The sequence below is a fragment of the Rhinolophus ferrumequinum genome, chromosome 16 (assembly GCF_004115265.2).
Source record: "Rhinolophus ferrumequinum isolate MPI-CBG mRhiFer1 chromosome 16, mRhiFer1_v1.p, whole genome shotgun sequence".
Lineage (NCBI taxonomy): Eukaryota > Metazoa > Chordata > Mammalia > Chiroptera > Rhinolophidae > Rhinolophus > Rhinolophus ferrumequinum.
The window spans coordinates 14,773,432-14,800,388 of NC_046299.1; the positions used below are offsets into that span (position 1 = coordinate 14,773,432).

The 26,957-nt window shown below is 43.0% G+C and overlaps 1 protein-coding gene across 36 annotated transcripts in view; it reads right to left on the minus strand.

Annotated features, from left to right (window-relative positions):
- Positions 1-26,957, minus strand: part of TCF7L2 (transcription factor 7 like 2) — a 193,633-nt gene that overhangs the window by 99,788 nt on the left and 66,888 nt on the right. For all 36 annotated transcript variants that reach the window (XM_033130032.1, XM_033130060.1, XM_033130056.1 and 33 more), the window contains one exon: positions 18,648-18,749. In XM_033130032.1, coding sequence (XP_032985923.1) covers positions 18,648-18,749 — 102 coding nt within the window. The remainder of the gene's footprint in view (positions 1-18,647; positions 18,750-26,957) is intronic.

Below are 26,957 nucleotides of genomic sequence, written 5' to 3' on the forward strand. Positions count from 1 at the left end.
GTGAAAGAGAATCCCTAAAGGCCACAGGTAAGATTGGAACATTGACAGCCATCACAATCCTCCCCGTTTTAAGGAACCAGTACAGGGCATATGCAAGGCGTGAACTCCTTCCTGCCAGAATCTTCTATTTGCCCCTCTAAGGGAGCATCACAGCTCCAGCACCTCCTACCCCTCAGATCTTAGCATGGACACTGTCTTCTCGGGAGCCCTCCCTAACCACCCCATCTACCCATCGACAGCAGTCCCCCTAACCAAGACCCTTCTCTGTCCTGTCATCCTGCTTTATCTTCTCCATAGCTCCTATGGTACCACTCTCTGAAATGACCTTGCTCGTTTTCAGCCTGAAGGAGAGAGCACAGTGATGAGAGCTTGGCCACTGACCAAAACTAATACTGCAAGGGTCTGACTTTCCAGCTAGGAAGAAGCCACTTCCTTTTTCTCTGGGCTTTAGTCTGCTCATCTCCAAAATGGAACAATAACAAAACTAATACCAGGTCTCTAATGGTCCATTAAGGATTGAAGTAATATATAGGGAACCTGGCACATAATCTAAGTGGTCAAAATGCTTTTATTTCGTTTCATGTATTAATTTAATTATCATTTTTCATATTATTTGTTTACTGATTTGGGTCTCCATACCTCCCTTCCCCTCCTACCGCCCCCAATGGAATTGAAGCTCCATGAGAGCAAGAATAGTTTCTTGCCCATTGATATTTTCCTGGCCTATCTCCTCATGGTAATCACTAAGTATTTGTTGGCAGGATACAAGTGAAATAAAAAGAAGGGAGGGCAGAGTGAAATAAAAGAAGGGAGGGCAGGAAAAGCAAGGCAGACGTCTGGCTCTTCAGTTTAGGCAATCAATAACCACTCTAATTATCATCAGCTACTCCTAGCGACTTTCCTCAGCTGATATAAAGGGGCCAAGACAAATAAAAAGATCTTCACTGGTTATGAGGTCTGTGGTCTTCAGACGTACTTAAACCCAGATCACATTTCAGTCCTGCCCTCCTTGTTTCCTCACACTTCCTGGAGGATGAAGAGTGGGGGCAGTTTGGAAGGGCCTACTCTGTAAGGCCCAACACAGGGACCATGTCCCAGGAAACAGCCCTCAACACCCGCCAGGCACCCTCCGCTGGCCTGCCCATGTGAAGTGACGACGCTTTTCCAAGTGGTAAATGAATCATGTCAGACCAAAAGCCATTTTAAAAGTACACTTTGTAAAAAAAACTGGTACTACAGCACATTTCATTTATTAATTATGCTATGGATTAGGATCAAAGTAGTAGAAATCTCAGTGTACTCAAAAATGGCATTGTGGTTACCTAATCCTGGGAGTCCCCTCCTGGAATGCAATTCCTTAGGCAAAAACAGCTTCCCAGACTTCTCCCCTACACACACACACACACACACACACACACACACACACACACCCCAATAATACAGAAGAGGGTGATTACTCAGCATCAGACCTGCATGATGCAATTACTTGGGTGTTTTTAACATTTTAGTTATATGAAACATGGAGTTATTCCTTCTGAACTGCCCTCCGAGTGACGGGTTTCTAGTTTCTATTATCGAACCTTAAGTCCTGCCCCTTTTTCTTGTCCTCCACTCTGACCCCTCTTTCTTTCCAATTAGATTCAAATTGGAAATAACATATAAGATATTGGAACTCAAACAAATTCCAAGTAACTTTCAAAAAGGGCAACGGGATGCATTATGAAGCCCACAAGCTTTGTGGTCAGAAAGACCTGGACTTGAATCTTGGCTCTGCCACTTGCCTCGTAAATCAACTTCTTTAACCTTCAGTTTTCTTATCTTTAAAATGGGATAAAATCATCTACTTCAAGAAGGACTGTTGGGAAGATTGATGAGACAAAATAATAGCAAGTTTCTGTCCCAGAGCATCGTTACCTGGTACCCTCGTCAATACGTGACCAAGAATTATTTATTGCTCCTGCACTCCCGTATTTTCCAGATATGGGTCCAGTACACAGTTTCTGCATCTTGCTCCAAGTGAGTTATTTTAATCATATTAAATTCTAGTTTAAAGTCAATCCTCTGGGTTATATTCCTACCCAAAAAAGTAGTTTCCTTAGATGTGGCTTTTCGATAGCAGACACCCAATCAAAATCACAGTTCCTGTACCAACTGCTTACAGAATTTGAAGCTACTTAGGTACACAACGAAAGCACTGAGGAAAAGACTGACAAAATGAGTGCGTTTAAAATTTAAAACTATTATTTAAAAACCCATTTAAGCAAAGTTTTAAAACATCGCAGGCTGGGAGAAAGTATTTCCAACACATAAGCAAGTCTTCACCTTATAAAGAGCTCCTATAAATCAAGGAGAAACTATCTATGACTCTTTAAAAAATGAGCAGAGGATGATTAAACCAGGCAAGCCACAGAGGAGACAAGAAACAAATGACAGCACTGCCAACCTCAGCAGTCAAAAAAAATGCAAATTAAAACTTGATAAGATGTCACTGCACACTCATCAGACTGGCAAAATTTAAAAGTCTGACAAGATCAAGTGTTGGTGAGATTGTGGGAAAGTGTTTTATATGCTGGTGATGCACGTACTGATTCAATCATTCCGGAAAGCCTGACCACACCTTGTGAACTACAGTTGAAAACCAGCAACTTATGTCATACGGTTTCTTCTAGACGGTATAAACCCCAGAGAAACGCTTATAAAAATGCCTACGCACACCTACCCAAGGATGGCTATTGGAGCACTATTTGTAATCGTACAAAACTGTAAGCAACCCAAGTAACTCTCAATACCGAAATGGGGAAAGTGTGATATAGCTACACGATGGAAGCATACGTAGCAGTTAAAATGATGAACTAGATTTAAACGTACCACGGGTAAAATTCAAATGCAATGTTGTTGAATAAGAGGCAAGCTACAGACTATGATGAAAAGTGAAACCACTTACCTAAACTTTAGAAACCGCTAACAACCGTTATTGTTAATACATTTTAGATCCACATATATGTGTAGAAAAGTGTAAAAGCCTGGACTGGGGAGACACCAAATTGTAACAGTAGTTCTCTCTGCAGGGAAGACAGGAGATTAAGGAGGGGAACAGACTTGGTTTTGTTCTTTGAAACACAAGGGAGAAAATTAATAATTGTTATTTTAGGTGGCAGGTATCTGAGTGTGTTTGCTGTATTATCCTTTGTACCTTACACTACGTCTTGTTTTACAACTGCCAACCATCTTGGGAAACTCCAATACATAAAAAAAAGCAACAAAAAACAAATTTCTATGACAGGTAAATTAGAGAGTGAATATGCCCGGCATTAACTGGTTGGTGATCTGAGAAAAATACTCATAAAAGCCTTCCAGTCATTGTAGCGTATCAAAAAGATTTGTAATTTACCCTCAAGTTTGCAGACACACACCCACATTGTGTAAAGGGAGGTACATCTGAGATGAATGGGAGGCTCATCTTGATGCAAATCTCCTTTCTTTTGCCAGGAGTTCATACCTTTTCCTCCGAGGAACCCGCAAAGCCTCATTTCCACAACAGGCACTAACAGCATCACAAAGGCATGACAAGCCTCCCAGTGAAGCCTGACCTGCACCAGCCTGGTTTGTGTCTGGAAAGCTGCCCCACCCTGGCCGTGGACATAATGTAACACCTGTGGGGTGAGAGTCCCAGTGCTGGACTCACACTTCCTGCGTTCAATTCCAGCTTGCCACTTACCACCTAACCATACCTTTCCCTTCTAACCTCAGTTTCCTCGTCTGTAAAGTGGCCTAGTAACAACAGCTAACTCGAAGGTTTGTGAGGATTAAATGTGACAACCATGTAAATTCCTTATAACAGTAAATTAGGAGAACAGTAAAGTTACTGGAACTAGTATGTGTTCAGTAAACCCCTAGCATTCTCATGACGTGGAACACAGCTCTCCCTTTCTCAATGCTCCATTTCCTAACTAGCACAATGAGGGCTTTACACCAAGAGCATTCCGGAGTTCCCTTTCAACATGCCAAGTCCAGGATTAGGTCGAAGATTAGAAGAAAAATCAGGAATAGGAGAGCTAGCGCAAGAGAACAAGGCTGGTCTATAATTTGCAATCCTGTTGGAACTGAGGCTCAGAATGGTGCATGACAGAAAGCACCCCAAACCCTTCTCTTGGCTTCTGTTCTGACCTCTGGTATCACACCCCAACGCCTAACAGGATCCCAACAATCCCCACCCTTGGCTGCATATCCAGCTGATTCCATGTTGCCAGCTGAAAACCTCTGGAGGAAATTCACATCGGCATCCCGACACCGGAACACTTGGCCAAACCCAAGCCTGCTGGCCTCTGTATGCGGCACCGGCCACCCCTGGAACCCCAGCCCTTTTTCCCATGCCAATGGCCCGCCCTCCCTCTCCTTGACAAACGTTCTTTGCCCACTCACTTATTCCACACAGATGTCCCAAACACACACTAGCTCACCGTACGTCCTTACTGCCTCTCAACGGGTTTTATTTTTCAAATCATGTTCTAAAACTTAACCATCAGATTGTTGGCATGAATTGTGCTTGTGTCTCACATCACGCCAGGACTCACAGTGCAGAAAATAAATCAGGACAAGAGTCATCACAGGTATGCACCAAAAACAAACTGGATAACTAAGGAGTTGGCTCATTTAAAAAAAAAAAAAAAGCCTAAATGTTCCAAATTAAATATTTAGGTAGCACTAAAGTTATCACCCTCTTTAGACATCTGATTTTTTTTTTAATCATGTAAATTTTAATTGTAGAGTGGGAAAAAAAAAGGTGCAGCTCACTCCTAAATTCCATTTTTTAGCACCCGCCAGGAACACAACTATGTACACTGCAAACATTCGCAGGTATGATGCACAACATGTGGGCTGAATCTGCATGTCACCCATGGTCCATGTCACGTCCTGCAAAACCTAACAATCATGGAGAGCAAGGAGACATCCCAGCCGCGGGTGTCTAGACAGCTAAGTCACAGCCCAGATCCTAACCCTAGGTTCACTTTCTTGGGCACATTCTCATTTCTGGTTCTGATGAAAAATTTTCCTCTTTTCACACATCACTTCATTTGGAACAAGTTTTTAAATGGAGCATCAGTAAAAAACGTTGTTTACCATGACATCTTCTTAATGGACATTTGACTGGGCTGTGATAGATCCAGTGTGTGTGTGGGGGGGAGGGGGGTCTCAATTTCTGACACTTTCCCAAAAAGTGGCATGCCTAAAGCAGAAATGACAGTGGTGACTCGCCTCTTAAAATTTGACCACTGTGAGCTTAACCTGTAAGAGGAGCTCTCACACCCTAAGTCATCACAAGAGCCCGACAGGAAGAACTCTATGGTTCTAACAGCCCCACCCCTTAACTTCCTCTTCCCTTCTATAAAGTCCTTCCTCCATTTCTGTCCAGGCAGAAACCTCCACGTGGCTTACCACGGCTGCACCATCTGGAGTTTAATCCTGTCTTTTTCCCTCCAATAAATCTTTTTGGGTGATGGAATACCTTGTCGGCTTTTGTTTTACGATCGACACCTCTCTTGTTCCTTACTCTATCTTGCTTCACCCTTGGTCGATATTAATCCATCAACGCATTCTTTCCCTCGGAGCCCGCACATACAGGCCTCAGAATCTCTCTTAACACAATGCTCCAGGAAGCAGACATTACCCAGCCTACAGCCTACGTACAAACACTGCACTCTGTTCAAAGTCCTTGGGACAACAGTTTTAGTGTTTTGGACCTGCAGGGTCTTTCCATGGTTTATATGCATTTTAACGGAAAAGGAAAAGAAACGTCATCCTATGGTAAAGTTGTAATAATCAATAAATCAAACAGAAATGAATGCCTGTGTGCTTCATTTGCCACAACTGCCCATGATAAGAAAGTAATGCTCCGAAAATAATATGTGTCAACAAGTAGAGAAGACCACTGAGGTTACAGGACCAGCTCCTTATCTACGTGGGTTATCACACTTTTCAACGAAAAGGCAGTACTTAATACCATTCGTTAACTAGTTGTGGCTTAACAGTCCTAAGGACTTATTTCTATAAGAAAGCTTTAGAGCAAAGAGTAGCGGCCAGAAGAGAAAACCCTGCGAAACTAAAAATATGAAAACAGGAATTTCATGAAAATGCCTTAAGTTCATTTTCAAAATTCCCCACGACCAGAGGAGGAAACCATGGAAACTGCTTGTTTTTCACACAAACCTCTCTCTAGAGATGGTTTGTAGGAGAAAATTGTGCGTAGTATGTCTCCCTCTGAAAGGAACTCTCAGATTAGCACAAATCAACCCATTCGTAAAGAAGGTTAAGTGTGTTCTGCTCACTTTGGTCCCTACTGACATAGTAGCTGAAGAATCAGTTCGTGCTCCAGAATTCTTAATTCAAAAGAATTTTTTAAAAATCAAAAGAACAACTTTTTAAAAATATAAGCCTAAGGCTTGGAAAACCGTACTATTAGGTTGGTGCAAACGTAATTGCGGTTTAAAAGGTTAAAAATGATTGCAAAAACTTCAACTACTTTTGCACCAACCTAGTAGTTAGAACTCCTTTGGTTCAAGTGACAGTAAACCACCTCAGGCTAGTTGGCTTCCTAACTGGACAGTCCAGGGCTGGAGCTGGCTACATGCAATTAAATGGTATCATTTGAACAGTCCTCCCACACATATCTTAATCTGCAAACGGGCACCCTCCATTCTATGCTGCACGCATGTGCAAGCCTATGTGTGTACGAGGGCAGTTACAAAGAGCCATAGATTTAGACTCTCTCTGCCTAGTGAAGACTCGTAAGTCCCTTTGCTTAAATCACATGCTTGCCCCTTGCCCAATCACACATCTCCCAGGACTAGGAGAATAGGGCAAAGGTAGTTCCCCATAGTTAGGGGGTGGGGGAGGATGCTGGTAGCAGAAAAAAAGTGGTTAGAGATAAAACATCATCTTCAGAATCCTTCTCCATCTTTAACGTTTGGTTTCCTTTACTGGAAGGTTGGCACATAGGTGTTATTCTCAATACCTGAACACAACTTGATAATTTAAAAAGAAAGCATAATAAAGATACCAATCAAGAGTTTTGTGAAAGTGGGATGGAAAGGGGCTTGAGGAACAATGGAGGAAAGGTGCTTGGCTATATACTTACTGAACATGGAAATGGTTTCTACCAGACTTACTAACTCAATTTGTGACAATATCTTCTTGCCCGGGTCTTTGCAATTTTGGGTTTCAGACATTCCTTCATTTATGGGCTTTGGCTGAAGGGGGCTTGCTACCTCCTTCCAAAAAACTATTTTTTCCCGAGTTCCAACTGAATCATCCCAAAGGTTTACCCTGGAGCCCTTCTGCCCAGCCCCACTCCACTTCTGTTACTGAGACACTTTTGTTAGATTTTAGGTTCTAGTCTGAAAGGGTTGGGGGGAGAAACCACTTCCCTTCGAAGCTTACATGTGTCCCTGAGTCAGGCCCAAATTTAGGAGAATTAAAAGGGAGGAAAATCATAGGTGTGGGTCCACAGAAGGGTCTCAATAGTAGGGCCCCTGCACCCGACGTGGTCTCTGAGGATCACAGGATGGTCCAGTCCCTAAGCCTTGTGGTGTGGGCAGGAAGCCTTCCTTCTTCCGCCTTTTTAAACACCTGTTAGTTTCTTCACCCCAGCACCTGAACAGTATAGACGAGGTCCTTGTGAGAGCAACAGACAGCTTGTGCCCTTGGAGTGGGAAGAACAAGAGGCCTTTGCCCCACTACACTTGGCCACGTGGTGAGCCCATCTCACTCAAGCCTATAAAACAGCCTGGGTGATGCACTTAACCACTGCCCGGATCCACCCGCTATGCAGGCTCTGGCTAGAAAACAGATTGCATCACACTGTTCAGAGTTCTTCGCAAGCTTTTCATTGCAAGCAAGCTACAGCTGGACAGACTGCACTCTTTTGGGGAAGGGCAGGGCTCGGATTCGACACTGTCAGGGGGCATCTAGGTCCCACTGGGGGTATGACCAAGACATCTGCCATGTCCTGCCACACTAGCAAAGGGTTGATGAACAGGGGATCATTCCACCTATGTGCTCTCCTGTCACCCCCTGGCCCTCTCTCCTCCAGCCAACACAAAACTGTGTGGGCACTGTCTGGGCCCAACTGACCTGTACGCTCTTTGTTCTGAGCCCTTGAATCTCAAAGTCCCACCTTTTCAATCAGGTGACAGGACCATGTGGCTGTTGATAGCTGCTCTGGGTCTCTTTCAAAAGACAAAATCTATCCTCCAGATTTTCAGTAGAGGGACGTGATGTGATCTAAGGATTTAAAAAGCCATCTCACACGTAGAAATAAACTGTAGGGACCAAGGACGGAAGATGGGAAGTGACAAGGGTGGGAGGCGGGGAGATGAGTGTAGACACTCGGGCAACATCCAAGTGTGAGATGAGGGTAGGCTGGACTCCAGTGGTAAGGACGGAGGTGGCAAAAAGTGACCAGAATTCAAATACTTGGAAGGCAGAGCTGATACGATACACGAATGGGTTATGAGCCCACGTGATAGGCCGATAATTCAATGTAGGGCATGAGAGAAAAAGAGGAATCGAAGATGAACCCCAAGGTTTGGAGTCAGTGCCACCGGTCACTTGTTAACCTTTACTGCGATGCTGAACGCTGGGACCAACAGCGTGGTGATGGGGAGGGGACAGAAATAAACAATTTGAATCTGGACATGCTATGCTAACTTTCCCGTGTCTATTTGCTATCCAAATGGAAGTTGAATCTGGCACACTCAGGGGAAGACGGGCCTGAAGCAGGGACTTGAGTAATTGTTTGAATATGCCATTCCTCCCAGTGGAATCCTGGACAACTCAGTTAACTCACTGTATTTTCACATCCTTATGTGCAAAATGGACGTTAACAGTGAACTTTCCTAGCCAGACCCCTCTAGGCTCTCTCCCTCCTTAATTCTCACAGTATATACTCCAAGGGAAAATTCCAAACCCCAGGTGTTTTCTCCCTCCATATTAATTTATGAAAGGGGGTGAACATCTAACCTGTAAGGTATTAACCAGCCAACCAGGAAATCACTTCATATACCCTATAGCACTGTTATTGAAATATACCCATTTCCCATCATAAATAATCAAGTGCTGGATCTCCCAATTGGCTAACCTCTGAAAAGGTTCAGTCACCCCATCCCAGGAGTCCTAAACAGATGGTTCCAACGAAGACTGCAAAGCGACAGAAACCTTACAAGCCTGACCTTCTGGAGCTTTTGTGTTAACCACGTTCCACATAAACGCTACTGTGGGGGTTAGACACGCTTCTCTGTGAGCTGGAATGTATAAGGGTGGATTATCACGTTACTGGCAAACCTCGCACAATGTCATAACCCAAAATTATGTTTCTCCAAAGCATGCTACCACATCACGTAGAAAGGAGACACGTGGGCAAGCTCTTGGACTCACCAGGAAGATTCTGAGCACTATAAGGTAACGATGAAGTCACACTCATTCCAGACTAATGAACTCCAGACCCTCACCAGAAACTGGTTTTCTGCTTAATTTACAAAGTCCCACAGTAGGCGAGAAGAAAGCCACATGCAAAGAAATAAACCGTGGGGCCCCTTGGCTTCAAGAAACTTACAGTCTGGCTGGAGAGACAAGCCCCATACAGAGAGTTAATCAGCAAAACAAGAAACGACAGGACAGGATGGGTGCCAAGTGAACACTTTTGTTTTATTTACTGGAATAATAAACATAGGCCTAACCATGAGTTGAGCTCTAAGTAGATCCATGTTCATTTAAAACAAGCTCCCACGCTTGGTAAACAGAGCAGGTGCTGAAACTAAAACAATTTTCCGAAGTGTGTTCCCACCTTGACCCTGAAGAGGCTGGAGAGAGTTCTGCAGGCAAGCAAGCTTTAGGAACTCCTCCTTGTAAAGGACCACAGTACCCAGAGGAATCAAGCCCCTGCCCTACAGAAACTGAGTGACTGCATGACCCAGTGCTTCCCTAAACCTATTTTAGGAGGGACCCCGTTTTTCCAGGAACCTACTTACACTCAGTGAGACAAATGTCAGGAAACGCTAGCCCAGAGCTGCCTACTGGCTGCTAGTTATAAAAATGGAGACCTTTCAAGGAAAATAATTTGTAGCTATGTATGAAGAAATTTTCTTTTTGATTTTGTCCTCTTTTAGTTTTCTTCTTAGGAATCTATTCTAAGAAGCTAGTAAGGGGAGGAGGGGAGCAGGCAGACAAAGATTTACACAAAAAGATGTTCATCACAGGATTATTTAAAATAAAAACAAATGGAGATACTCTAAAGGTCCAACAATATGGCATTAATTAAGCAAATTGCGGTATAATCAGATTAGGCTATTATGTGGTCAAAAATCCTTTAGAATTTTAATGATACAGGGAGGAAGTGCTTACTCACTGCATCAATTTTCATTTTAAATAAATATAAGGCAGGAAATAGAGCACTACTGTGAGCTCCAATATGTTAAAAACAAATATAAATAGTAACACACTAGGAGAAAAAGTCTAGAAGGAAATATACCAAATTATTCACAATGTAATCTCTGAGTGGTGAAATTACGGGCCAGTTTCCAAACTGTCTACAATAAACAGAAATATTATGAACGAGGAAAATTACATTTAAAAATTAATTTCACTGACTTTTGAGGTAGGATTTGCGATTGAAAATTAGCAGCTCCCATCCTCAAACAGTTTCAGATCAGTCACTGAAGATTTGCATTACAACTAGGGATAATTTTAAAGAGAGGCTTTGACAACAAAACACAAATCAAGGAGTGAGTGTTTCAGAGAGGGGTTTCAGTGCTAATATAAAGGAAGAGATTTCTTAAGAGCCCATATCGTACCAAAAGGAACTGGCAAACATCAGGATTTGATAAATGCCCCATCCCTATATTCAAGAACAATGTAGTATGGACCATAGAGGACTTCTGACCAGTGAATGATTAAACAAGGAACGGCAGTGGGTGACGTGACATGTGATTCCAAGGTTGTGAAATTTTCTGATTCTAATCTGAAGGGGATAAAAACCGAGTTTACACAATCCTTCTTGGTAGAAATATTTTACATCACCCTGGTGGGTCAGCTGCCATACCATGAACCCAAACCTCAAGAACTTCAGAATGCCTCACCACAGAGTATTTTCTGGCAAGAGAGAAGGGAGCTTGGGCTTTTAACCGTAGACTGTTACGGCCCGATGCACGCATGGGGGTTTATACTCCACTCTCTCCCTTCAGAGCACTCCTGATCCTGATCACTGCTTCCTCGGAAAAACAAAAAAATACATAACCTGGTTCCCAGGATTAGATACTCATAGCTCTCATACAAAAATAACATTTTTGCAGTGCTCATTGGCTTGCTTTATATCCTTAGACAAAATATACACCCTTACCATGGTTCTGTCTGTGAAATGGGAAAGCTCTAACTCAGCCGCGGCTGGAAATACATGCCAAAGTAGTCTAGAAAGTCTGGCTGAGTCATCGCTAAATGAAAAAAAAAAAAAAATCACAAAAAAACAAAAACAAGGGGAAAGTGTCTATGTTGCAGATCCAGTGCACAGGGAAAAGCTATTAGCAGCACAGGTTCACAGGGTCACTTCCCCCAAAGCTCACCTGCCCCATTCCAGAGAGCGCCCCCTCCCCACAGGGTGTCAGGGAGTCCCCTGCAGTGGCCACACCCACAAACCCAATCCCTAGCCAACCTCATGCCTCACTCTCCAGGGAAGCCAGCGGGGCTCCCTGAGCCAGGCCCATCCTGGCCACCTATATGACTCCTCCCCAGGCAACCCTCACCACCCACACTGCGCACATTTCCTTGTCTTTCTCTCAGCCGTTGTTGGGGCCAAGAAGCTGGCACACTTGGGGGCCAGCTTCCATCACACCCTGACTCCCACAGTTGGGCAAATACTTAACCTCCCGGTACAGGTACAGAGTTCTTGCTCTGTAAACTGAGGGAAAAAATCATGTGTAAAACACCTAGAAAAATGCCCGGCACATAGGAAGTGTTACAGGCTTATTTGCTATTAGGGTGATTCTCATCCATCACTAACCCCACTTTCTCTCAACATCTAGACTATTTTTTCCCACCTGGTAAAGAATCGCTAAATACAGAGGGTGCCAAAAAAAAATAAAAAAAAAAAATGTATACACATTTTGAGAAAGGAAAAAACCGTATTAAAATTATAATAATATATACCGATAACAAAAGATGAATACAAGTCATGTATATACATTTTTTTTTTTGGCACTCTTGCTATTTGCAGGATCAATGAATGCGAGTCAGTGATTGAATCAACAGTGAACACAAGACCAAGAGAAAGACCTCTTAAAACTACTTATCTAAATTTTGGGGAAAGAAAGGAAGGATTCTCTACACTTCCCTAAATACATTCTAAATCAATGGAAATTTAATAGATAAGCAACGTTACTCTTAAGGAACCACTTAAAAGTTTGGGTTGTTGTCATTTCTTATCGCCATGTTGCTTTGGGGCTCGTCACACCCAGTATCTTAATCTCTCTAAAAAGAGAGCTTTCAAACTGAACACACATTTTTCCAAAGAAGGTACATGAAATGTATGGATATTAAAAGGTGCTCAACATCACTAATCATCAGGGAAATGCAAATCAAAACTGCAATGAATTAATACCTCACACCTGTTACAACAGCTATCACCAAAAGACAAGAGGTAACAAGTGTTAGCAAGAATGTGGAGAAAAAGGAACCCTGTGCAGATGCTAAGAATTTAAACTGGTGCAGCCACTATGGAAAACAGTATGGAGGTTCCTCAAAAAATTAAAAATAGAACTACCACATAATCCAGCAATTTCACTTCTGGGTATATATCCAAAGGAAATGAAAACAGGATCTCACAGAGATATCTGTACTCCCATGTTCACTGCAGTATTATTCACAACAGCCAAGATGGAAACAACCTAAGTGTCCATCCATGGATAAATGGATAAAGAAGATGTGGTGTGTATTTGCGTACAATAGAATATTATTATTCAGCCAATGGTCTCTGAATATTCTATTCAGAGAAAGAAGGAAATCCTAACATTTGCGACATGGATGGATCTTGAAGGCACTCTACTAAGTGAAATACGTGAGACAGAGAAAGACAAATACTGTATGATATTACATATATGTGGAATCTAAAAAAGGTGAACTCATAGAAACAGGGAGTGGAATGGTGGTTACCAGGGGCTGGGAGGTAGGGAAATGGGGAGATGTTGGTTAAAGGGTACAGACTTCCAGTTATAAAATGAGTAAGTTCTAGGGATCTAATGTACAGCATAGTAATTATAGTTAACAATACTGTATAATATACTTGAAAGTTGTTAAGAAAGTAGATTTTAAATGTTCTCACCACAAAAAAGAAATGGTAACTATGTATCCTGATGGGGCCTTAATACTGGCGGTAATCCTTTTACAATGTTTGAGTGCATAAAATCAATACATTGTATACCTTAAAGTTACACAACGTTACATGTCATTTATATATCAATAAAGCGGAAATGAATAAAACGAAAAATAAAATAAAGACAACTCTTCCACCCAAAACCTGCTCCCCTCCAATGTTCCCCGTTCAGTGCATCACATTCTCTATCAACCTGCCTTTGACTCCCCCTTTCCCCCTCAATACCAACATCTAATATACCAGCAAGTTCTGTTTTTGTCCCCTCCAAATCTGTCCACTTCCACCATCCCCACTGCCAGCAGCTTAACACAAGCCAAAACCCCTCAATGATTTCTCACAATGGTCAGGATTAAACGCCAAATCCTCACCATCTCCTCCTCCCTAGGCCACTCGCCCTGTACCCTCCAGACCTGCTGCTTCTCTCACAGTCAAGGTCCCTCCCTCCCCCTATGGACCTCTGCACATGTTTTTCCTTCTACCTGGAATGTTCTGGCACTTCCCACCCCTTCCCCCATACCTTCACCTGGTCAATTCCAATCGAGGCTTCAAATCTCCTGTTAAACGCCAGGTTCCCAGGGGGCTGTCCCGGCCTGTAATCCTCCCCAATTTCTCAGTCGAAATCCCATCTCCCTGGTCATAGCCTCACAGGCCCAGCACTCTTCATGGCACCTGGCATAATGCCTTCCACACAGGTAGGGGCTGCAATGGTTTTTCTGGCTCTCAACCAGCAACAGAGCTCCCAGCACATACCAACTGTCAATAAGCCCCTGGCAGCACAGGGCAGAATGCAACCCAAGTCAAGTAACCCATCAAAACATCCGCATGTATTTAATAACCAAGAGGGTGCTCTCAAAGTAGGTTTTTGTTACTAACTATGAGTAGGTTCCCTGCCCCAAGCACCCCTCAACTCTTCAGAAACAAAAAGGAAAAGGTTCACTCGCCATGCCCTCTGTGCTTATTTTGAAAATGCTCAATGCAGACAGCAGAGACCCATCCGAAGTTCTCCCCATCACACTGTATTTCACATGAGTTTTCTGCTCTCTTTCAGCATTGAAGCAATAACAACAACAAAACGAGAAGCACACCACACAGTCCGGAGAGAGGGCTTTGCTCCTCGGGATTCAGACGGCTTTCCTATTCCACACCTCGATGCTCATTACACCACAAAACACACAAGACCAAGAACCACTAGAAATGTACCGCAAGGTAAAATTCCACATCCACTTCAAAAGGAAACCCCCAAGATAAAATGGTAGGAACTTGTGAAGCCTTTTGCCGTTTTGTAAGATACATACTATACCAAAATACCACCATTTTTGATACAGAATCGTTTTTTGCTGAGTATAAAGGAAGTTAAATGAAAGTCTTTGTACAGCAAAGACACCGGGGTGGTGCCCAGGGGGCAGCTCCAAACCCCACTACTGCCTACCAGCCGCAGGAGGCGGCTTGGCCAAGACTTAAGCACCACCACTTAGCACAACCAGCTGCTTGGAACTCATTTTGGAAGAGAAAAAAAAGAACAAAGAATTAAAAATACAAATTTTAAAACACCACAGAGAAAAAAATATGAGCTTTCTAATATGAATTAGAAAATGGGAGTGGGGAGGCTGGGGGCAGGAATCTGGAACTTGGGGCTTGTGTCTCTGAGATTTTAGGAAGTAGATGGATTTCTGGGGGTGTGGGGAGGAAATAAGAGGGAAAGGGAAGGTGAAGAAGAAGGAGGGTGTGACAGATTTGTTGTGTCAATTCCTATTTTTTGGCCACCCCTCAACAACAACCACAACAAAATCAAGACATCATCATGGGGGAATAATTTCCACTTTCTTTAAAACACAGATCAGGAGCTGGTGGATTATCATAAATTAAATGCTGTATCCATTACAGGAACTAAAATTTGTGGGGCTTCTTAATTTAAGTATTATTTGATCAATTGAAATCCACTTGTTAAGAACATTTATTCTACACATCAAATTTTTTATACGATGTGGTAACCCACATGCCACATGAAAAAACTCCAATCCGATTAAAATATCCAGACAAAATGCTTTCAATTCCCATGTGAAAATTCGGCCCCAAATCGGGACTGGGGAAAAGTTATTTTCTTAGCAACCTGTGATAGTTACAGTCTCTAATGATTACTAACGCTGAACACTTCTCTATTTTCAAAAGAAAACATTAAAAATAACTATGAAACAGCTTGGCCCAGAAATCACAATAAATCCAAATTTCATAGAAATTAGGAAGCAATCCTTAGACAATGATTTCGAAACATGTCTGACGAAACACTGTGATGTGACAATGTTTTCTTTAAAAGAATGAAAAATAAAATGTGAGGAAGAGCCCGGTGTCTAGAGAAAAGTTAGCCATTCATCAGTGAATCTGAACATGAACCAGATGCTTCTGGCCACTGTCGAGCCAGATGGTACATGAGCTATGATTACCATGCACAGTGAATGCCCCCCTCATAAATACAGACACACTGTACCTGCCACACCAGTTTTGGTCGACACACTGTCCTGTGTCCATTGAAACGGTAATCATAAATTTATAGTCACAAAGTATATGACTCCTCAGTTCCCATCACTGTATGTGCTCAACAATCTCCAGCCTTTCTTCTGCTTTAATTTCCCATCTCCCTCTACGAACAGTCCCCCCACACGCAGCACCCAACATCCTCCTCCTTCGCCCTTAGTGTCAGCCGAAGACGGCAGAAATGCAATTACAGGGTGACTCATATAACCAAAGACACAAGTCAGCTGCCACAAGCATTAAGTATTTCATAAATTTGGTTTCCTTTTGTCCAAGTTATGGCTTTTCTCCTCTCTCCAGCTCTCAGAGCCCACCCTCCACACCAAACCATAACCTCCATGCCACGGCCCTTCCCCAGATCCCCAGGAACAGAGCAGAAGGAACAGATCATATTCCAGTTGCCAGCTGTGGCTCCTTTGGACAAGGGTCTCCATCTAAAGGGTGGTGTATGCTCTGGAGTGGTTGCTACGGTAAACATGCCTTCTAATAAATAGCAGAGGGAACGGAACAACCTTAAGTCCCCTTACTACATCCCTCTCCAAAATCCACACTGGCTTGGAAAAAAGTGTTTTACCAACGGCTTAGACTGTTAATTCTACAAATGAAAATAAAGTGCTTAAAGCCTAAGTAGTGGCAACTGTTATGGGATTTGGGGGGCGGGGCGTTAGAGAGAAGGAGGGCAACCATCTACCTCTCTCCCAGGGGACAAATCCTCACTCTTGTACAGGTGTATGCTCACCACTAAGGGCCCATGGAACCTCCATGACAAACCCAGGAGGGGCTGTGTCCACTCAGGGCCACTTCGAAGAATTTCATTTTCTCTCCACACTCAAAGGGGAAAAGCCTCCAAGAGATCTTAAAGATAACATCCTTTCTCTGCACATATAAAAATGTGGGTGAGTCCTGCCAGGCATTAACAACAGCAGAGAAATAAATTTCAAAGCCTAGACCCACAATGGGAAATTCAGGGAGGCCGCAAAAGTGAAATAGACAAGCTTCCTCATTTTACCCTTGAGGACTCTGTAACTATCACACTTTTAAGAAGATCTTGGGATACTGTTAATATACTTTTTTTACATGGCATTCGCTTTTCTAGGAGAAAGCTGCATCAGAACCCCCAAGCCAACAACTTCTCTACACCTATGACACTGTCCCTGATGATGACCTGATTTATAGTAAGCAAAGCAGAACCAGCCACAGAAAGTCACTTTTCTCTCCCTTAGGAGAGAACATTCCACAAGGCCCTGGAAAGGGAGCCTTGGAAAGAGAACTGGGTCCAGCCCTTGCTCTGGCCACTAACATAGCGTGTGACATTGGGCAATTCAGTTAAGGCATCTCTGGGCCTGTTTCCTTTTCTGAGAGCAGGTTGAGCCTAGCTGATCTAAGGTCACTTCCAGCCCTGAAATCTTGGCACTACAAGAGCATGTGTAATTATGAGCATCCATTTTATTGTGGGGTGGGAGGGAGGAGAAAGCTTCTGGAAAATGTCAACCTTCTTTCCACATGCCTCACTTACAACAAAAATTTGTAAGGCATTTTCACAAACAATGGCTCAAGATGTGGCTTTGAGGAAATAAATTATTTTGTGATACATATACACACTTACAGAAATATTTAATATTCCTACAATAGAGGCATAATTCATTAAATAATATATACTCAATTATAGCAAGCTACAAAATAAGGAGGCAGTTAGCCTGAATTTTGACACAATGCATCTTGTTATTTTTCTACTGAAAAAAATTATTTTGCCATTTTAGAAATTACAAGTAACACAGAGGCAAAATATATTAATGGATAACATTGTGTGATACTTAAATTAAAAATACATGAATTCTTTCATGCTTTTGCATAATTCTACCTGTCATGGATTCGTTATAAAAATGTCTTCCATTAATTATTTCAAAAGTCCAGCTCATGATATAAATGTATAGAAGAGAATATTATAATAAGGCTGAGCTATCTTCTCAAGAGGTTAATTTATAAATTCCACTTTCAGAGTCTACAAAATCCTTAGAAAGTGCATTAAAAATATATGTAGACACACACGTTATGTTGTAGTCTCTTAGTACTACAAACAAATGGTTCCTATTCTAAACCCCCACATTTTCAATGCCATGGATGTACAGATTAAATTTAATTTAAGCCTGTCTAAGTTCATTTCTTGGATCAATCAGTCAGCACAGAAGAAATTTTTCTGATGTGAGTGTCTAATGTTCCTTTCCAACAATTAAGATAAATTGGGGAAAAGAACAGAAGGTTGCAAAGTCTCAAACCCAGGGCTACCCTTTTGAGTTTTCTAATTCCCTTCGCTGCAACTCACCTCCCCTAAATGACTTTTTCAGGAAAAACTTTGGGTTTTGTATTTTCAAAAATTGCTTTGATACCTTGTCCAGTCTTCCCCACACCATGGAGGTTGTGCCCTATTAACTGGAGCCCACGAAGCTAGATTCTAACCCAATACTAGGAGGAAAGAGTGGTGGGAAATTTTCCAGGTAGGTAATAATCACTAAGGTCCAATAGGAGAAAACAAGTACCTTCTAGATATAAATCATAACCAAGAATATACCAAACGAAATTTTTTTAAAGAAAGAGAAACTGATAAAAGAAAATAAGAAAAAAAAGCCTGTTGTCAACAAAAGAACGTTTTCTTCATCTCTGCCCCAATGAAGGAAGCGATTGCCTTTGCGAGGTCACTTACCACAATGTGTGCCGGTGATGGAGAGCGGGCATCTTTGAGGGCTTGTCTGCTCTGGAGGGTCCCTGCCTGGACATCAAGCAGTGGCCATTTCATCTGCAGGTACTGGAGGGAGCAAACGAAACGAACATGGAAAACGACTTTAGAAAAGAAATGCAAAACAACTCTTGGGGTACATGATACATGCATCAGAAAGTGGAACACTTCAAAGCATGCAAATAACAGCGACAACAGAAAAATCATGCAACACCAACAGGTTCTTCCGTAGAGTTCTTTTTCAACAGGTACATGTACACAACATCAACATTATTGGCAACTACAGATGGTTTCAGACAAAATGACTGCATTAATATAAGCTCGTTTAGAGGGAAACACTGGGGAGGCGGGAGACAGAAGAAGGAACACAGAGCTTTTCTGAAGGAAGAAAGCCAATGTCTCAAGCCACGTCCTAAGAGATGCTGAATCTGCTCTTTCAGGAACCTTCATTTCTAAAAAGCCATCATCCTTCACTTTAAAGAAAGCTAGGTAGACATGTGCAACTGTCCTCTACTAGAACTTACTCAAGTAAGGTGAGGGTGGAGTTCTTCATCCAACCCAAAAGCTTATAAAACAAAACCATTTCTTGGTAAGAGATGCACAAACAGGGCACGATGAAATTTATACATTCATCTCAAAAGGCCAGAGAAATTCTTAAATATGGACAGGTTTACCATGGAAAGGAAAATAAAGATATAATAAGCCCATTATGTATACCCCGCCCTTCTCTGAGGTAGAAAATGAAAACACGGCACCGGGAGAGGGAGCTACTTCTGTCAAAAGTGGTAAGGCAGCTTTCAGGGGGACCTGGACAATCAGTTGACCCAACTCCCCATTATACAGATAAAGGAAACTGAGGTAAGGTGGCTGCCTGGTCACAGAGGATTTACGTAGAATCACGTAGAATCAACTTCCTGGTATCTGACTTTTATTGGTGACATTACACAATTTCACTCAGGAAAACTTCAGACAACCAAACAAAACTCAGACACAATGCTAAGATTTTAATAAGAACATCAATAATGGCCTCTGTACCTCTGAAGGCCAATTGATTAAAACATCAGTTAATGCTTAGAAAGTACATAAGGAGCCATCTTGCTCTTTTCAGAGACCCAGAGGCTGGTTTTAATATTAACTCTACAAAAAATTTTACTTGGTGAGCACTGATTACAGCTTGCTTTGTGAATTGTACACCTGAAATCTATGTAATTTTACTCACAATTGTCACCCCAATAAATCAAAAAATAAAAAAAAGCTTGCTCTGTGCACAGCCTTCTCACGAAGCATTATGGGGAGACAAAAATGTCTGCCCTCAGGGAGCTTAATGCACACGGGAGGAAGCCAAGTCCTACACAGATGTGTCAAGATAGAATGGGGTGAAGCTGTGGCAGAGACTCATGGAATCGTGCCCAGGGAATGCCAAGACAGCAGGCGGGATTTCTGAGAAAAGTGACTGGGGAAAGCTGCACAGAGTCTTAAGACAGAAAGATTTCAACAGAAATAAAAAGGACAGCAAAGGGCAGTCCAGAAAAAAGGGTTTGCTCAAATCTCATGTGACAGAGGAGGGCCAAAGCCATCCACAGGGTTCCTCAAAGATAGAGCTGTCTGGCGAATGAAAACCAAACTCAGTTGCACGTAAAGCTGGAAGATCTTAACCCACGAGCTACGTGCCAAAGTACACAGTCATTTTCCCAACCCCGATCTATACAAGGCTGGAGGGACTTCTACCTCTTCAGAGCTTTTACCTACAAGCATTCCATGGTGAGGAAACCTGGTTCCCGGGTCTGGTAACTTGCCACAAGACCTTGCATAGAATCCCTTTGCTTCTATGGACCTTCAGTTTTTCATCTGTAATCTGAAAGGCTTGTCCTGTCTGTGGTTAAGAATGGGTGAGGGGCTGCCCCAAGCACTGCAGGATTTCTAGGATTCTGGGCCCTGAGACAGGAACTATCAGCGATGCTCCCCTAGTCACCTTCATAATCAAACCATTTCCAAACACCTTGCTCAGGAGCAGTATCAACCCAAATCGAAAACCCCTGAAGTAAATATTTCCATGGTCGCCCTCAGCCCCATAACCCAAGCCAGAGACTATGGGAATCTACTTCTGCCCTGTCTTATCCGGACTTCTTCCCATTCTCACTTGCCACATAAATATATGGGCCTCACTGGTCAAAACCACTCAATAGAGTCATTTCCTTGAGGCCAACCAAAATGAGCACCCGCCAACAGTCACCTCTCCATCTCAGAAAAACCTGGGAAGAAACATGCCAAGCAGAGTCTACACTACCACACACGTATAGCTCAGGCTACCCTCAGTGGGTGTGTTAGATTAATGGACAAGTTCTCGTCTTTGACCATCTGCAAAACTGATTTGATTGCGTGCAAGTACCAGCTCCATAGAATTCGGAAATGTAGGCTTTCTTTAAGATGACAGACCTGCCCGGAGGACCCCACCCAAGAATTATCATACCCATAATGCAATATTAATGTGGAGGCTTATAATTCTTACTTTACATAAAAGCTTCATTGTGTGCCATATCCAATCTCCGCGGGCTACCTGCACCACATATTTTTATGAGCCTACATTTCAGCGCTCCAAGCCTACAATACACATAATTTTCAATTATGTTAGGGCAGCCCAGGATCACTGCCTATATAACATTACTGGTTGGAGGAAATGAGACTCGGCCCCACTGCCCAGAGAGAGCTAACCAAATCCAGATGGTAGAGGAAGGCAATCCCAATCCCAATGGCTTGCTCGGACTCTACAGTGACAGCCCCACCCTCTCCGTCCCAAAGCAACTTGATCCCACCCATCGACTGGCTGGGTCCCCCCAAATAAATGCCCCCTCCCTTGGATCTTAACTGGCATTCAGGCTGACAAGGTTTCTTTAGGGGAAGTCAGTATTATGTCAGGATTTTTTAAAGGAAGTTATTAACCTCCTCCAAAAGTGATGGATTTCCCAGGTCTCTTCATCTTCTACAATTGGTCCTTATTAATAGAGAAAATAAATAAATAAAGGGAAGAAAAAGGAAATTAGGTACTATTATAGCCTAGAGGAAAATCTTTTCCTTCCTGGAGAATTTAAGCAGCAGGAAATTCTATTCTGTTGGGTCCTAAAGGAAGACCTGAAGAAAGAAGCATCTCGGATTTACGAACCAGTTGGAAAGCCACGCCACATTTTCCCAATAGTTCAACTTCGGTTTTATATCCTTTTTGGGGAAGAAAAAAAAAAAAAAGTTCCCACCATCCCACTATAAAAACAACACTGGGCTCCAGCTCTCTTCCTTTTAGGCTGCTCAACATGGAAATTATGAATTGCTTACAAAAACATTAAACTTTTCAACAAACTGCAATCAAATGGGGCTGTGGGAATTCCTGCATTGAAAACTGTTGAAATGGAGTCTGCTTGACTTTCATTTTTTTTTTAAAAAAAAAAAAAAGGCCATCTCCTCTTAAGTGTTTCGTCCTTTGTTTAATAATAATGTTCTGCTCACGGCCCATTAGGTTTTTTCCCCAAAATCATATTTTATGATATGTCTCAGGGAACTTAAGTTAAGCTTTGGACCTGTGGACAAAGTCTCAAAATATATACAATACCACTGGCCTGAAAGGAATCAAGGCAATTTAAAAGCCTGTTAAATTGTCAGCAAAAAGAAAAAAAGTACACATCTCAAATTTCTCCTTCTCCAATCCCCCAATAAAACAACAAAAAAAGAAAAGGCAAGTGGAGAGGGTTCTCCCAAACCAGAAGACCCCTCCAGGATCTAGGTGCACGCGGGCCTGATAGAACCCGCTGCCATGAAGGCACCCCCATCCTTGTAAACCCAGCCTGGGTAGCAAGAATGGCATGGAAAAGGCTGCTCAGAGAAGCTGCCACCTGAGGGCTGCGGAGGTCTGGGTACAAACTTAGCTTCTAAACAAACAGGACAACGATGATGAGAATGACGAAGATTGCCAGGAAACGCCACATCCTTGATAAAACACCAAAGCGGCTTCCCGGCACCACTTCCTTTCATTCCCTCCATTCTACAGATGGATGGGCAAGTGGAGTCCGTCCCTTTATTTATTCAGGGCAGGGTTGGCCAACTTTTTCTGTGAAGGGCCAGATAATAAATTATCTTTGGCTTTGCGACCCATTACCATGCCTGGTCTAACCACACAACTCAGCCAATACATGTGTGTGTACTTGTATTATGTCATGGCTGTGTTCCAATAAAACTACTTACAGACACTAAAATTTGGATTTCAGATGATTTTCCTGTGTCAGGAATTATTCTTCTCTGGATTTTTTTCCAACCATTTAAAAATAATAAAAATCATTCTTTGCTCACAGTCCATACAAAAACAGGCGGCCAGCCAGCTTTGGCCCGTGGGCCGTAGTTTGCCATTGCTGGCTTAGGGAATAAATGTGTAAAGGCCTGAAGAGCATGTCAGAAAGGTTCACACCTTCATCAGGACTTAAAGGCCAGACAGCCAAACACAGTCACATAGGACAGCATGTTCGGTGGCCCCAAAACAACATTTTGGACTGAATCATCACTGGCAGACTCCAGTTTTGGGGGCAAAGTTTGGAAAAGAATCTGAGCTCTCTGGCCGTGACTCCCAGTCATGAGGTCTAACCACTCGACCACAGCCTCACTGAAATGATGATCCTTCCGTTCTAAAATGGAAGTCTGAAAATCCCTGAGCAATTCTGACTGGAAAAGGCTCACGTGTTTCAAAGTCCTCACTCACTTCTCAGGAGACACTTGGCAACATGTCACGTGTCATCAAATCACCACAAAGGAGTACCAGAAATTTCTCGTGTCATGGGTGATATACCCTGTGTGCCTTGGGATCGACTTTCTAGGTTCAGCATCGCCTCTCTCAAGTGCTTTCCAACATGTACAAGTTTCACACATCACAAAACTGGAATACAACCCACGCTGTGCCAACGCTGTCTGCCACCAACAGATGGTATTAGGCACAGGCTCAGGCAGAATGCAGAGTTCAGGACAGGAACAGGGTGGCTGAACAGACTTACTCTGGAGTGGAGATGAAACCGGTCTCTTCCAGAAAACTAGCTCCTCCCGAAAACCTACCACCCAGAAAAGGTCTGATTTTATAACTTGTGAAGGTTTTGCTCCCCACCCCTGCCTGGTAGATAGACATCCTTTACCAAAGCACAAAAGCAACAACAACAAAAAACAGCTTTTTCGATCCAAGCTATTTCTCAGTAGGGGTGCTTTTCCCTGGAAAAATTCATCTTACAAGAATTCAAATTAATTGGAAACCATCCTCATGATAGATTTCAACTGCTAAGATTTCCTAACTCACAGTGCCAGAAAGTTGTGCATGTTGTTTCTTATAAAATGGAAAGTCGCTACATTGCCTAAACATCCAAAACTGAGAGCTATGCCGATCATGTCCAAAGTCGTCCATCTTTCCTCCCTGCAAGGTGACTTGCTCCCACCCTCCGTGGGCAGCCTCACGGTGGCCCTCGCCAACACTACGACAAATGTGTGACTGGGAAGGGATGTAATGACTACGAGGTTCATATCACTGGATTTCACAAAAGGTCACCGGAGCCACTCATCATAAGAAGAGGGGGGGGGAAAAAAGTCTTAGCGAGACAATAGGAAGCACAAGTATCAGTGCCAAGAGCGCGTACACGACTCTTCAGGAGGGGTTCATACCGTGGGGCCCGTCTCTAATACACGGCCACACACACGGGTCTGTAAAAGAATCGACCTGGCCAGCTCTTTCTGAACCGACTTCATTTCTCAGAAATGGAAGATGGAAAATTCAGCCCATCTTCTATAAATAAGTAATGTTGCCCTAGGGGTCAGGGAATCCCAATTTATCCCAATGATTAAAATAGAAGACGTTGTGATTAATTCAATACTCTGTCCTACTCTCTGAATCATACAGATACCAACAGGTTCCCAAAAGTTGGCACTGATCACACGTACCTAACAGTAAAACTATGTGAAATTATTTCAGAAGTCTTCAAAGTCCTGCAGGACCCTTTGGGCCACCACTACAAAATGTGTGACCAATCTTCCTGCAGATGCAGAAGGTATAGGAGATTAGGCTGCTTTGTCCTAGGTTAAAACATAATCCAGGAATTGCTCCTTTTGAAAATTTCACAGAGAGCCTAAGATAGAGGCTCTACTTAAAGAGGCTTTATTTGCCTATTAAGCATGACTGCATTAGAGAAAGAAAATTCAGGAATGTATGATTTCTGCTGGTTGGGAGTATTTACTATCGTTACCAAGGAAAAGAAAACCAAAGACCTCAGAAGGCTGGGTACACTCTGAACTTGGAGAAGGAAGAAAGCCACAGAAAAAATTCAGTAAGATGTTAGGATTGACTTTTTCATCTTTAATGAAACCAAACATAGCAGGAACTTGGAAATGTTTCCCTTCAAGTTGTCCTATTTTTCAACATAAAAGAACCATGGGGGAGGGGGGGACAGGATATCAAGGCACCTGTGTAAAAACAACAATTTAATAGTTTTACCCCTTCTCTGTGCGTTAGTCATTATACAATTTTAAAATAAAACCCTTACAGTTAACCTTTTCCTTACTATACATAACCATCTAAAGGGTCCTAACAGTATCGCTTCACATTTATAGGACGTATTTTGGAGTTCATAACCACATTCCCAATAACCCTTTGAAGTAAATGGTCAGAAAGTTACCAGTTAACATTTGACCAAGGAGGAATCTAAGGCCAGAACAAGACCCAGCTTGCCTGAGGTCACTGGGTCAGCTGGCAGTCAAGTGCACAGGGCTCCAGACCACCAGGTGTTTCTGCTTCATCCTGACGTGCCTTAGAACTTCCTCTACCTTTCCTGGTTTTCTTACCAACTGCTGGGCATCCTTGCCTGTACCCCAGCCAGTGATCAGTGCCTCAAGGGCATGGCTAAGGGGACATCTCAGGGTCCCCAAAGGAACAAATCATCCTTCTCCAACATCTAGCATCTCTCTTTTCCCCCCTGGTCGCTGGGCAAACCATTCAATTATGTTCCTCCAAGTCTACCAGAAAATTATGTCTACCAGAGCTACAAAGCAAAACAAGCAAACAAACAAAAATCCAATAGCCAGCACTTGAGATTCCCTGTTTTCTCTACCTGGCCAATTATTCAATACCCCTGTCACCAAGGTCTTTTTGCATTTGCCACGTCAGTGGTTCTTCCGGGGAGGTGGGCAGTATCACAGCTCATGGAAGTACAAGCTGGACAGAATTTCATCAGGCCCTTCCTCTCACACCCAGATGGGCCCCTGAGGCTGGGGCCCAAGGCCTTCCTTCTACCTTCTCCAAAAAGTCATCTTAAAATTATGACTGTGTGCTCCTGGGAGGAGCAGCAGGGGAAAGAGAGTCCAGAGACCTACTTTCCAGGCCCAGCCCTGCCACTACCTGGGCAATCGCTTCACTCCTTCCCTGGGCACCCTCTTCCCCACTCTGAGCCTAAGTGTCTAGTAGGAAATTGGGGAACATGATCTCAAAAACCCCTTTGGACTCTAACACATGAATTAATGCAGCATTTACAAAGCATATGCTCTGTCCCCAGTGTGGACTAGATATTCTGAGACCTAGAAAAGTCATCTAAGACCCAGTCAAGAGAACCATAAGCTAATGAATGGTACCCGACTAACACGAGGAAGATTTCGTTCATGATGGTGACGTGGTCCCAGTTCCCAAACCTCGCTGGTTTAGAAAGTTTTCTCCTGGCCCACTAGGACCTGCTAAATCAAACTGTCTGGAAGTAGGCCTGGGGGTCTGTATTTTTTTCTCAACCTGCCTGGTGATTCCGATGATCAGTCATTAGCATAAATTGTCAGTGCTGGGGCAGTGCCAGTAATGAGCACGTTGTATACTTGCAGATCCTGTATTACTTTCTCAAAGGCTCTTTTAACCCTCGAAATTATTATTACATCCTTTTTAGGTGGTCAAAGTAGACAATCTCCAAGCCCATTATAAAAGAGAAGAAAGTGAGGCAAAGGGAAATGAAGTGACTTAGCCAGGCAGTTACTAGGGATTCTGAACCAAAGTGCAGAGCTTTGGGATTTTGAGACCAAAACTCTTTTTTTGAGACTCCCAAAAAAGTCCAAGAGGACTAGGTAATAGATGCCCTCCATGGGAGAGCAAAAAGATGCATGGGGCGAAAGAAATGGTGCAGCCCCCATCCTCACAGGGAGGGAGGGGTGAGGGGGAATCAGCCTCAGAGACAGATCTCGCTCTGTCACAACCAAAAGCACCCCAGGACTAGCCAACTCCAAGTCTTCAGG